At 39.1% G+C, this 12,614-nt stretch overlaps 1 protein-coding gene across 1 annotated transcript; it reads left to right on the top strand.

Annotated features, from left to right (window-relative positions):
* Positions 1-781: 781 nt before the first annotated feature.
* Positions 782-11,950, top strand: lin7c (lin-7 homolog C (C. elegans)). Its single transcript, XM_017706154.2, has 5 exons — positions 782-1,073; positions 2,697-2,815; positions 7,627-7,698; positions 8,790-8,999; positions 9,413-11,950. The coding sequence occupies exons 1-5, from the start codon at positions 1,037-1,039 to the stop codon at positions 9,578-9,580; spliced, it is 606 nt and encodes a 201-aa protein (XP_017561643.1). The 5' UTR covers positions 782-1,036; the 3' UTR covers positions 9,581-11,950.
* Positions 11,951-12,614: the final 664 nt, after the last annotated feature.

The following is a 12,614-nucleotide window of genomic DNA, read 5'->3' as shown; positions in this document are numbered from 1 at the left end:
AAGTGCTTCCTAGAGGAAGGTTTGGCCTGATGTACTATCTAAAGTACTGGAAATGGATTCATTTATGCTGCGATAGAAATCAAGCTGTCCATTATTTGTTAAACTGTCTTTAGATCACGCCTGTAAAGCACTTCAGCTGCTTTTGAAATGTATGGAAAGTGCTAAAAATACATGTTATTACTATAAATAATTCTTATCATTATTACTAGTAGTAGTGTTAGTATTAGCACACACTTTAAAAAGATGGCTCATCAATGGTTCTTTAGTGAAGACAATGGTTCTATTTAGAACCATTGTCATACTTAAAGGTTCTTTGCATGGTAAAATGGTTCTTCAGACCGATGGAGGATGTGCCCTATAGAGTTCAGTATTGCACCAAAAAGCAATCTTCTATTGTTACAAGCTTGATATTGTCATAATGTTCTCCATCAATCTGAAGACCCATCTAAGCACGACTTTAAGCATAACATAGTTCTAGACATAGTCTTTACTAAAGAACCACTGAAGTGTCTGAAGTGTGTATTAGTACTAGTGGTGGTGGTAATATATATCAAAGTAAGACACAGTGGTAAAACAGTGATAGTAGGTTATAACCTGCTTTACAGGTTTCATTAATCTAAAGGCGAAAATCAAACAGTCCACATAAGACAAATTAGGCAATTGTGCCGTATGGCCAGTAGATGGTAATACTAACTAATAGAAGAGCCGCAGAAAACCGCTGTACTGTTTGCACTGCCCTAGCCTGGACAGATCGTTAGCCATCCCAACAAACTACTGCTTTACTTATCTGTATGCAGACGTGGGGCTGAAATTCACTGGGTGCCACTAATGTTATTAGTATCCCTACCTCACTAATAACGAAAATCGTGTCATGCACAGCCTTCTGATGCCGCTCCTCTGATACATGCGCATATCGTGCGCAGTGAGGATCTTCCTCGATTCCCCTTTAATCTCTTCGCATTAGCTACGAGCAGCCGAGAGACGGTGCTGTTAGATTGAGACTTTCTTAAGCACAAGTGGACTATCCCGGGCTAAAATGGCCTCGTTGGGGGAACCTGCGAGACTAGAAAGAGGTAAACATCACATTACCGTATGTTATTTCATGTTTGAACGGCAGACGAAGCGAATTTTGTTTGAGCAGTCCGCTGTTTCCAGCTGGTGATGCTAGCTAAGACTTACCCCGATGCTGCTAGCTAACATTTAGCTCTCCTATCGACCACATTATCTAAGATTTTGTACGAATACCGGGTTCAAATACGCATGTTTGTGCAGTTAAATGAGCATAGCAAGTAAGTTTTACAACGTTTTCAAAAGAATTCATTGGTGACAAAACATTTGAGCTGTCCACTCTTCCGAAACTAAAGCGTTAGCGGACTAGCCAGCTAGACGGTGGTTAATCTTTTGTGTGTTAGGATTCCTCCAACTTAACCGTCGGTAACTTTAGTTAGAATAGGCGCTGATGTGCAGCGCTTGTGTACAGTGTTTGGAAGCATGGTGAATGGCATATATTCGTTGTTTAATCTGCACTAGCAGTGTTTTGTGGTTCTTGATTTTTCTTTTTGGCGAACGAGTCAACTGTCGTCGACTCTAAGCCACAGATTTTTTTTATGTTGAACGAAAATTCCACCGATTTTCCCATTTCTGCATAATTCAGTGCTTGTGCTGTAAAAGAGTCATTCAGATTGTTGTTTTATGAGAAATGGTTCTTTTGTAGAGAAACTTACCGACACGTAATTGTTTACAGTGGTGGTGATGGGAACCAAGGGTCCCGATGTCCACAATGCAAATATAGCCAATTTATTCACTTTCCAAACCCGCCTGTGAACCTACACGCGTCTTTTGAGTTGTTTTGTGTAAAGTTTTCTTAGGGGACTATTTTGCCTTAGAATACGCGTTTTGTATCTCTCCACCGTAAATTGATTTTAGACTTTTTAGACGAAAACTCATTGAAGCCATGTCTCAGACATCAGGCAACGTTTCCATGGCACTTCCATGTAATAACATTATGTGAAGTGGCTTTTAGAGGCAGTAAACATCAGACGTCTGGTTTCCATCACCACCACTGTGAACAGTTCTGTCTTGGTAAATTGCTCTAGAGCGAAGCATTTCACAACAAACCTCACTGAATGGTTTTGTTGACATGTTAAGCTATTAATACAGCAATTTTGAAATATTGATGGAGTTCCCCTTTAGCTTACACTGTTGAGATGATGGGCTGAAACTTTAGTGTTTTTTGTTGTAACTTTGCATGTACAGTTAAGAAAACTGCCAAGTTAAACGTACAGCATGTACCTCTGCCTGTAGTTTGACATTTTTATGGTGCATGTGTTGACATCCTCCATGTATGATCTCCAGTTCAGATGCGGAGCTCTGATTCTGTAACCATTAGAAAACCTATTCATGCCGTGGAACAGAACTAGAGGGAATGTTTCACTTACAGTTAGGAGCAAAGTGCTGTTGGACAAATGACAGAAAAAAAATGTGCAAGTGCCAGGGAAGGTGGCTGTTGATAAATCTTAAGTAGCCTCACAGGAAAAGAATATAACCTAATAACATAGCTGTTAGAGCCTTTCAACAGGACAGGACATGGACAGTGTTCATTGCCAAGCAGTTCACATCTCCAGATGGCTTGGGTCAAATGTTAGGTCTGGTTCTTGGTCTGATGGTCTTGCCTCACCGAAACCTTCCCTTCACAGACATCTCTCGTGCCATTGAGCTACTGGACAAACTCCAGAGGACTGGGGAAGTACCTCCCCAGAAGCTGCAGGCCCTGCAGAGGGTTTTGCAAAGCGAATTCTGCAATGCTGTCCGGGAGGTAAGCTAACATGCCTTAGCATTAGAAGGGGGGGCTGCAATAATATAAGAATTATGGGTCGATGCTAATATCTGAGATTTTTCATGTATATATGTTGTCAGGAAATGTATAAAATATTTATATTGGGACTAAATCTATCTGGGTTTACATTACCTTGAAAATAACACATTTCAATAAATACCTCACTGAAGATCAGTTTGAAATGCAAAGTCAAATCTAAATACCTGTTTGACGGTGATGGTGTTTAAGTAATTATCTGTTGATACTGCCACAGCTGCATTATTATCATGCATCTCTAGTTAATACTGTCACCTTTACTCTTTTTTGACTATTTTTAACGGGTAGTTCTCTGATTGTTAAAAATTGTTTATTGCTTTTCAACTATAGAGAACTAGTCAGAAGATTAAGGAAGCATGTAATATGTTGTTCTCCTTTCCTGACAACTAGTTATTTGGGAGATAAAAGGTGTTTGGCAACGCATTACCTGTGCAGTCTAGTCTCTTTAATGCATTGCTTTGCTCAGGAGATTTGAGTCCCATCACTTGCTGACATTTTGTCTAATTGTTCCCCTGGACGCCTTCCAGTGCTTAAAGGTTTAATTAAACTTTTACGCTTTATTGAGTTCAGTTTAATGCATTTCTAAAGTGGTTAGTAAAGCACTGGTGACTTTACTCTGTGGTCCTACAGACAACTTATTGAGGCTTTTAGGAGAGTTTTATGTTGAAACTTGAATGGAACCAATCTTTAGGCTAAAAGACTTAATAAAAGTAGCCAAATTTGCCCAGCAAAAATGAAAGACTAAAAGACTAAAAGCATCCACAAATAGCAGGTCTGTTTATTACGACTGTTCCATCCTTTTTCAGAGACATGGGTCTCATATGGAAAGTGCCATTGCCCATGTAGTGAGCCTAAGACTCTGCTGGCAGTTGAGTCAGCTCTACCCTGCTGCTTTGTCATCTGTTGTCTTTTTTTTCTTTTCTTTTTTTTCTTATCTTTTTTTTTTTCTTACAAAATCAAATTCTTGAGGCCAAAAACATGGCGTGATGCTCTGGCAAAGGGTAACACACTCCTTTTTGTTAAGTGCACAATCTGCTACCTGATGTTAAAGTCTTATTTGAGTTACCCAAACTCAAAACGTGTATGCTAATCTACAGGCAACCTTAAAATCAGTAAAAAAATCAACAAAGTTTTCATGTCTGTTGAGAGTTCAGCACAATGCAGACCTGTGCTTCTTAAACTTCACTGATTTTACACATCAAAATCTATATTCTCATCAGCAGAAAAACATTTCTGCCTGAAAATAAATGTGGATCCAGAAATAGCTTTATCTTTGATATGATAGATTTCTTGATGTCATAACGACAGATGTTTCAGACTACAAGATGGTGGGGGGGCAGTAGATGTTAATGTATCCTGCCTAGTCATCACTTACATACAACATTTACAAAACTGGCAGTTTGAATCTCAAGAGGTCATTCAGTGATACTGACATGCCTACACACAGATTGCAAATAACCAAATTATCATAACCACTCCTTCATGTAGGATTCCTGAAGAACAGTATCTGGATTTTCACAGCTTTCTGGGTTATATGACATGTTCAGAAATTAACTTCAGCAAAGGCTAGAGGTGCTGGCAGCCAAAGTAGAAGCCAGCAGAGGGAGAGTAACAGGCTAACAGTGACTAGTCTTGCTTTTGTTGTTTCTGTTCGCCAGTGTCTACAAAGACAGAATTTCTTTTGCAGCTGCAAGTTTACTGGGGTGGAATTTAGTCTACCATTCTGACTTCAAATAGTCAAACAATTAGTCGTCCACCACTTGCAGAAAAACTTTACTCATCCAAGAAAACAGACTATTGCTATATCATCCAGCACACATTACACAGAAGGATAGATGGGCAACTATAAAATAAATACCAAATGTCCATCTTGCTATGGATAAACGGTGAGCTGTAACACTTGTCAGAAGAGCAGTGCAAACTAAGGAAGGCCCTGTTCACACTTGGTATTAACATCCGTCTTAAGTGATCTGAACATAAGTGGACAACGAAACGTAGCCGTTTACATCTGGCATCTCCATGTGTCTCAAATGCATCTACAATGATCCGATTTCGTAAAAATATACATTTAAAGGCAGACAAACTATTCAAACAATGTACAATAAAATGTTCTCTAAATATACAGTAACTACAAAACTGTTCAACCATTGAGCAGTTGTTGGTCCCCAGCAGCAGTAATAGTTATGCATGTATTATTTATCAATGCACATTAGTTTTTAGTAAATGCAACGACAAAGATTAATAAAACTGCAGACAGTGTACAGATTACAGTAAGTGAGATTAAAGTTTGACAGTAAAGTGACTGGGTGCAGAAGTTAATAGTGCAACAGATAAAGTGAGTAGTATGGCTGAAGTAGTAGTTCAGTGAAAATATTTAAAGGTCCATCAGGTAGATTCGTTCAGTAGTCTGACTACCTGCGGAATGAAACCGTCTGTAGGACTTGACCCATAATGTCCTGTAGTCTTCTTCCAGATGGGAGTGATGGAAACAGTCTGTGATAGATGAGAGGGATTAGTCTTGATGCTGCATGCTTTTCTTTTACACTGTTTGGTGTAGATGTTTTTAAGACAGGGAAGCTTGAGCCAGTGATAGACTGGGCATCTTCGCTACCTGCTGTAGTGCTTTCCTGTCTGAGACAGTGCAGCCTCCATAGCAGACAGGATGCTCTCTATGATGCTTTTGAAGAAGCGCTGTGTCAGTAAAGTATCTTGGAAATGGAAAGCTGTATCTCAGCTCCAAAGAGTGCAGCATAGCACGAAAGCCCTGGTTCTCAATGACTGAGAACGTTGTTTTATTTTGCCATTAAAATTTCCGATATGGTTTGTAATTAGCTTCCGAGTTGGATGGAAGCTTTGACATCTCTTGCTCTAACATCCTAACAAGTTTTAGCAGCATTAATCACATCTGTACACATCTGTTTTACAGTGATAAAACACTAATATTTTAGTATGAGTGCAAATCCAAATGACAAAAGTGAAAAAGATGTGGGTTCATGCTAGTTACAATGAAAGTACACTGAAGATGCTGTATATGTGACATGGGAGAGTGGGAGAATGCCAATTTCCCAGGCTAGCTGGTTTTAGCAGCTGGCTGACTTGAAGCAGCGCTCAGTCACTCGCATAGCACGACCAAATTGATGTTATTGTAGTGAATTACAGTGATCAAACAAAACAAAACACCAGACAAACAACGTCCTCCTCCATAGTTGTTTGTCTCTTGGGAGATAGAATCACATTGTAGTTAATGCCACTGAGGTCAATCTTTCAAACAGTGAACTGCAGATATACTCTGGCTTTTCCATCCCCAAAACGACTATGACAGAATAGAGAAATCCAGAAGTCTGCTAGCTTCTGTTTAAATACTGTGATATGAAATGGCTGTGATAGGAGTGGTAGGAGTAAGGTAGTGTGATCCGTCATTGGTGTACTGAGCCAGCTAATGTTTGCTGTTTGTACTAGGCTGACATTGTTGAGTGTAGAACCTGTAATCTGTGTTCTTTGTAAATTATATATATTTTAAAAATCATTTCCATGCTGTCCATGTGAGCTGGTCATAACAGCTAACCTGGGAAACTGTCTCCCACTATCCCATCATAGATTTGCAAAATGATGCTCTGTTTGTCATGTTCACACCATAAAGAATAGTTCAAAACCACAATTAACCTTCTGGTTTCTTCAACAACAAGGCAAAAGCAGCATTTAAACTTAAGAAACAATCATGTGACATTTACCATTATAATTATTGATATTGACTTACATTTTTTTCATTGTGATATACATTTTGGCCATATCACCCAGTTGGGGTGTTACTTGGAAATGTTTAAGTAGCTGGCTAGCACATTGTTTTCTTATGTATTATGGAGACCTTAGTGATAATAAAAAGGTTCTCATACTAGTGGGGCAGTTTGAACCATTCCTGTACTGTTTGTTTTCAGAGAGCCTAAATATTTGCATTGCATGTGACCGAATGGTGCAGATCATTGCTCTTAGAAGGCCACTGAAACATAATTAGTTTATCACTACAGCATTGTCCCAAATGATTTTTTTTCTCTCACAAGTGCTCCAAGTTGTGAATACCCCATGCGGTATCATTAGCCCATTCACGCCTAAGGAAAGTTCAACTCATTCTTAGCCCATCTCTCAGATCTCTGCCTACGCATGCTTGTTAAATGAGCCCTCCTATGGAGCAGTGTGGCTGTTTTACTCATACTTCAACACATGGGCCACCCCCCCCCCCCCCCCCCCCCCCCCCCCCCCCCCGACAAAACCCCTGAGGAATGACCTAATTTGAGCTGTTCTACGGCAGGTGATGATGCGTGACTGTGACTGGAGAGTTATGCCTCAGTAGTTGATAAGAACATTGGCTGCTGAGTGACTCAACAGTGCTGTCCACTTACAGCTGTTTATTCAGTCCCTGCTCAGTTACTGAGGATCTGCTTGTACTCATGGAGTACCTCAAAGCAGGAGTGCTAAACTAGGATCAGGTTTCTCCTGTGTTTTGAGTTATCTCAGTAATCAATGGTTCCAAGATTAACATTTCTGCTCTATGATGCTTTTTGAGTACTGGCCTAGCTTTCACATTTTGGACTTGCACTTAATCACTGCTGTATGTGTGTTTCTTATTTAAACTAGTGGAAGAGGGGAAGAGTAATTTTGTTCACATTAACATGGTTACAGAATGTTAAGCCATTTGAAGTAACATTGTGTGAGGCTTTTTGTCTGTTTGTTTTTACTCTGTTTTTTGATGCTCGCAGGTTTATGAACATGTGTATGAGACAGTGGACATTAACAGCAGTCCAGAGGTCCGAGCCAATGCCACAGCAAAGGTATTTTTTTTTAACTTATGTGATTGTTGTTCAGTATTCTCGCCATTTGTCTGATGGTTCTTATGTTTTGTGAATATTCTGCTGGTGATTGTTGCCAGTGAAAATCTGCTCTTAAGGGTATTGCAAGCATTTTTTGTTATAAAGCTCTCTGAGACATAGTTCTAAGAAAGCCTAATGGAAAAAAAAGTAGAAATATTGTGATATCACTGCTATCTCCATTTATTGTCGTTTTTCAGTTTTTGTCACAATTTTAAAAAATGCCTGTTGCCCTTTACATTGTATGTAAATTTCTTGATAAATGCACCAAAATAAATGGCCCAAAATGACTTGGAAATATGTCTGGTTCCACTGACTTACATTAAAAGTAAAGTAGGTTTTTTCCTTTTCCTGTAAAGTTACCATTTTGGAGATAAGAGGTTTTCTTCCGGAACAGCGATACACTAATGTATGACTTTGATTTGGAGGTCATATTGATTTTTATCCATTTTGTATCAGTGAGTGTTGACTCGGGATGTGCAATACATGGTGGCAGATAGATATGTTGTGTATATTTACTATCCTGCAACATACCTACTGCTTGTGCTTAATGAAAGTTAACTGTCCAAGCTGCATCTGTTGTGACTGCAGTAGTTCACATCTGTGTCCTCATTAGTTAGGTCAGAGCTCTCCAGGATGTCCTCTGTGTGCTTCACGTAACTGATAAACACGAGACGTTTATTCCAGCTCATCCAGCTCTGATTACCTAAGGCGAATGCATGAATTGCAGCAGCCAGCTTTATTTTAAATTGAATATTTACTTGACAGGGAGCATCTAAACCTTATTATGTATCACTACACCACAGAGAACCCAGTTTTGGATTACCTTCCACGTTTAATCAAATTCTTTTAATCAAAGTTAACACACGCTTAGTCAAATTTGGTTAAATTGGCCATATTTTAAAACTCTCCTCTATCACTGTTTATCTAAACAGGAAGAAAAAAAACTCCTTAATGTACCATCGCCCTATTCTGCTTCTGTTGTGCAGTGTGAAATTGTCAGTCTGCATGCACAGCAGAAGCCCATTAGTTTATTCTCCTTGCTTCCAAAACAGGCCACGGTGGCAGCATTTGCTGCTAGCGAGGGGCACTCCCACCCTCGTGTTGTGGAGCTCCCGAAGACAGAGGAGGGTCTTGGCTTTAACATTATGGGAGGGAAGGAACAGAACTCACCCATCTACATCTCCCGCATAATCCCTGGAGGCATTGCTGACCGACATGGTGGCCTGAAGAGGGGCGATCAGCTGCTGTCTGTCAACGGAGTAGTACGTAGACTGTCTGGAAGTAGTTTAACATTTGGAGTAAATAGTGTTTTTATTCCTAGTAGAAATGTTGTAATGGCATGAATACCCTCTTTTGCATTGTATTCTTCTGTGTCCAGAAACAGTGACATGTGAAGCATGATGCGCTGCAGTTTTTACAGCACTAAGAATAGCAGTCATTTAAAGCTAAATTTCATTCTGTTTTGTTATTTTTGACTATGATACATTAATCATATATCTGGACTCTTAAATTAAGTGCCGAATCAGGATAACACCTGTTACACCCAGATTGTGCCACCGTTCAGTGTAGATAACCATAGCAAGGTAACTTTTCTTGCATTGTGGCTGACTTGTGTAGTGTTATACAAGCATTCACTCCAAGTCTTTCTTTTTTTTTTTTTTAATTATTTTTGTAGAGTGTGGAGGGGGAGCACCATGAGAAGGCAGTGGAGCTGTTAAAGGCAGCTCAGGGCACAGTCAAGCTGGTGGTTCGCTATACCCCTAAAGTGCTGGAAGAGATGGAGTCCCGATTTGAGAAATTGCGATCTGCTAAACGCCGGCAACAGAACAGCTACCCACAGTAGGGCAGTCTCCCTCTGGCCCTCACATCTTTCACTTTCTCTCTCTGGCCCTCAGCCTCCCCTGCTCTCTCTTTCTCTCACTGTCTCTGTCTGTCTCTCTCTCTCTCTGTCTCATACACACACACACATGCTCTCTCTGTCATATATTCTGCCCTTCTGTTCATCCCCACATGCTCTTTTCCTCTACCCAGGGATTGGCCACATGTATGGCACTTCTTTTTCTCTTTTTCTGGAATTTTCTAAAACTGTCACCACCTTAATTTTGAACACATTTTGTCTTGTGGCATGAACACTACTTTTATTTTTTTTAAATACACTCACAAACACACACTCATTGTACTCTGTATGTGCATTACTGAAACTGTTCTGTCAATCAGAGGTTGATTGGTCAGGATTGCAAGGGGACCACCACCATCATCTGCTCCTGAGGTGATTTAACAAAATGTCAAAAGTGCCTCAAGAGCTAGAGAAAATGGAATGTCTCTTAAATGCAATGTGGTTCTCACTGTACTGTACACCATCTATGGTGAAATAAGAGGAAAATGAATGAACACTTCCACATTGTTAAATCTAGATGAGGTTAAGCAGTTTGTGGAAAGTGGCTTCTTAAAAGGAACAAACATGTCATTAATTGTGGTTGTCTGGCTTTCCTTGCTTGCTTACAAGAATAAAAATTATTTTCCACTCTTTAGCTGTAAAAATAGCAGTGTCATTACACAGTGATCAGGGTGTAATAACACTATTGTGACATTTTTATCCATTTTTTGTTTATTTTGATTGATAATTTTGGTTCTTTTAATTGTGAAAACTGTGCTTAGTCATGTCTGTGGGGGATCGACCGAAAAGTGAATGTGCCCTTAGTCAAGTATGATATGTTTGACCACACCTTCATGCTGGTCTCTGTTCCATTAGCTTTTGTTTTGGTTGCTTATGTACTAGATTTGGTAGTGGAAATCATAATTTTAGACCAACTTCATGTTTATTCTCACCATTATGGAATGATCTTGACACTGCAATATAAGACAGCAGGATGTTGAGAAATCTTACCCTTTTCTCCTTGAATGTAGTAGAATTGGTCCACAGATGTTAAGCACTGATCCCTCATGCTAGTCCTCCCTAATGTATGACTAGGGGGGAAATATTTATTTAGATTGAAATATTTATTGGTTTTAAAATCACCCTAGAAATGATCTTTATCACAAAATTTGCTTTTACATGTGCGCAGTAGCTTTTAGGTTATTTGCTCTCCCTTTGGCCAGTACTTAAAGAAGAGATGGTGATGTTTTTAGTTTTTTGTTTTTTGAGATGATTTGTGGTTGTTTTCTATCGTGTTTCCCATTGATCATTTATTTACTTCAGTGATTGAGGTTCATTCATTGAATGTGAGTATTTCTTATTACTCATATCATAGCAAGACTAAGCATATTTTCCCCCCAGATGTTTCCAAAAATTGATTAGTCCTAAATCAGAGGGCATCGTATGATAGCTTGGCATTTAACTTTTTTCTCCTTGTACTCGTTTCCGAATGTTAAAAAATGCAAAGCTCCAGATGTATTTTTAACCTCAAACGTAGGTATTTTCAGTGTCTAACAAGCTCAGAAAAAAGCTGTCTATTTTTCTCTGTCTCTCATAAAATATTTAGCACGTTTCTAATTCTAGGCACTCATGAATCATCAGGAGCTGCGAGATGCGTTGGTTCACAGAGAGAGGAGGGGTGGGAGAAGGGGCGGTCTGATCTCTTGTGTAAGAGAAGCGCTCATGTGATTGAAACTTGAAAATGTTCGTTTAAATCGGGTTGCAGAAGAGACAGAGTGGACACTTTGTTCTCTGAAATTCTGGAAGAGCTCAGGTTGCATTTCTCCTTCTCTGCCTTTCCGTGATGTAACATTTCTCAACCTGTTCCACTAAAGCAATAAGACTTGCTCCCCCCCCCCAACCCAGCACATTGTTGTTATTCACTGCTCACAAGTCTTCATTATTGTCCACTTTTTGGGGTGCTTACTATTTTTGTAACCGCATTTTCTTTTAATATTGCTCCCCTTTTTGATAAAGGATTTTTTTCATGAGATTTTTTCCAAGGAATGATTTGTATTGATTTTCTGAGTACATTGTCCCTTATGTTTTCGAGTACAAAGACCAAACTTGCAGCCTTTCTGAGAACTATTTGATACCATGTTGAATGTCCAGTATGCTAGTTTGGGACTGTTACTTTAATGAACCTGATGTTATATTGTATCATTTGGCATTTCTCTGCTGTCCTGGTGTATTGTTACATTTAATGTTGATGTATAGAGTGATGACGAATTACTTCTTAGAATTACTTAAAAGTAATGAGATTTGAAGCTGCACAAAATAAAATACAGATGAATATTGGTCTCTGTGTTTATCTTTTATGTATGTTTTCTCTTTGCTAGCATTTCTTAATTTATGTGTTTGTACTGAAGTATAAACAAATTGATTTGATGCTCTCTAAATTATCGTCATATTTTTGTGACATTTGCTGGTCATGGCCTTTGCAGGGTGTTATCATAAAGCCCTTAACACTAGAGGGTGCTGTATGATAGTACACATTGTAACGGATGGTTTTGCGCTCTTGAATCTTGATCATAGATGTACTTTAAAGGGACAGAGGTTCATTTTTAGGCTTTGAAAAAGGTAATATCCAGCTTCTGAATGCTGCATATATATATTTTTGGGTTCCATTTCAATACAGTGAAAATGTTCTCTTGTACTCAATAGCTTGGTCCAAAATTAATTGAGTCTTTTAATGTCTGCCTTAAACTCATGTGTTTATGCCATTCTTATTTATTTGTTATGATTTTGCCATGGGAAAGAAACCCTACTGTTGAAAGGAATTTCCATGGATTTTCAAATTTCTGCATAGTTCAGTCATGCGAGAGTTGTTTGATATGAGATGCTGGATTCTAGAGAAACGTATCGACACGGATTTCTTACAGTGATGGAAGGAACCGATGGTCTAAGTATTTACAGTGGGAAAGCCCTGCATGTACCTCTCTACCACAAATGTATTTTAAAA

Source organism: Pygocentrus nattereri, chromosome 25 (genome assembly GCF_015220715.1).
Source record: "Pygocentrus nattereri isolate fPygNat1 chromosome 25, fPygNat1.pri, whole genome shotgun sequence".
Classification (NCBI taxonomy): domain Eukaryota; kingdom Metazoa; phylum Chordata; class Actinopteri; order Characiformes; family Serrasalmidae; genus Pygocentrus; species Pygocentrus nattereri.
Note: the sequence above shows the minus strand (reverse complement) of the source record. Positions and strands in the feature narration are given on the sequence as shown.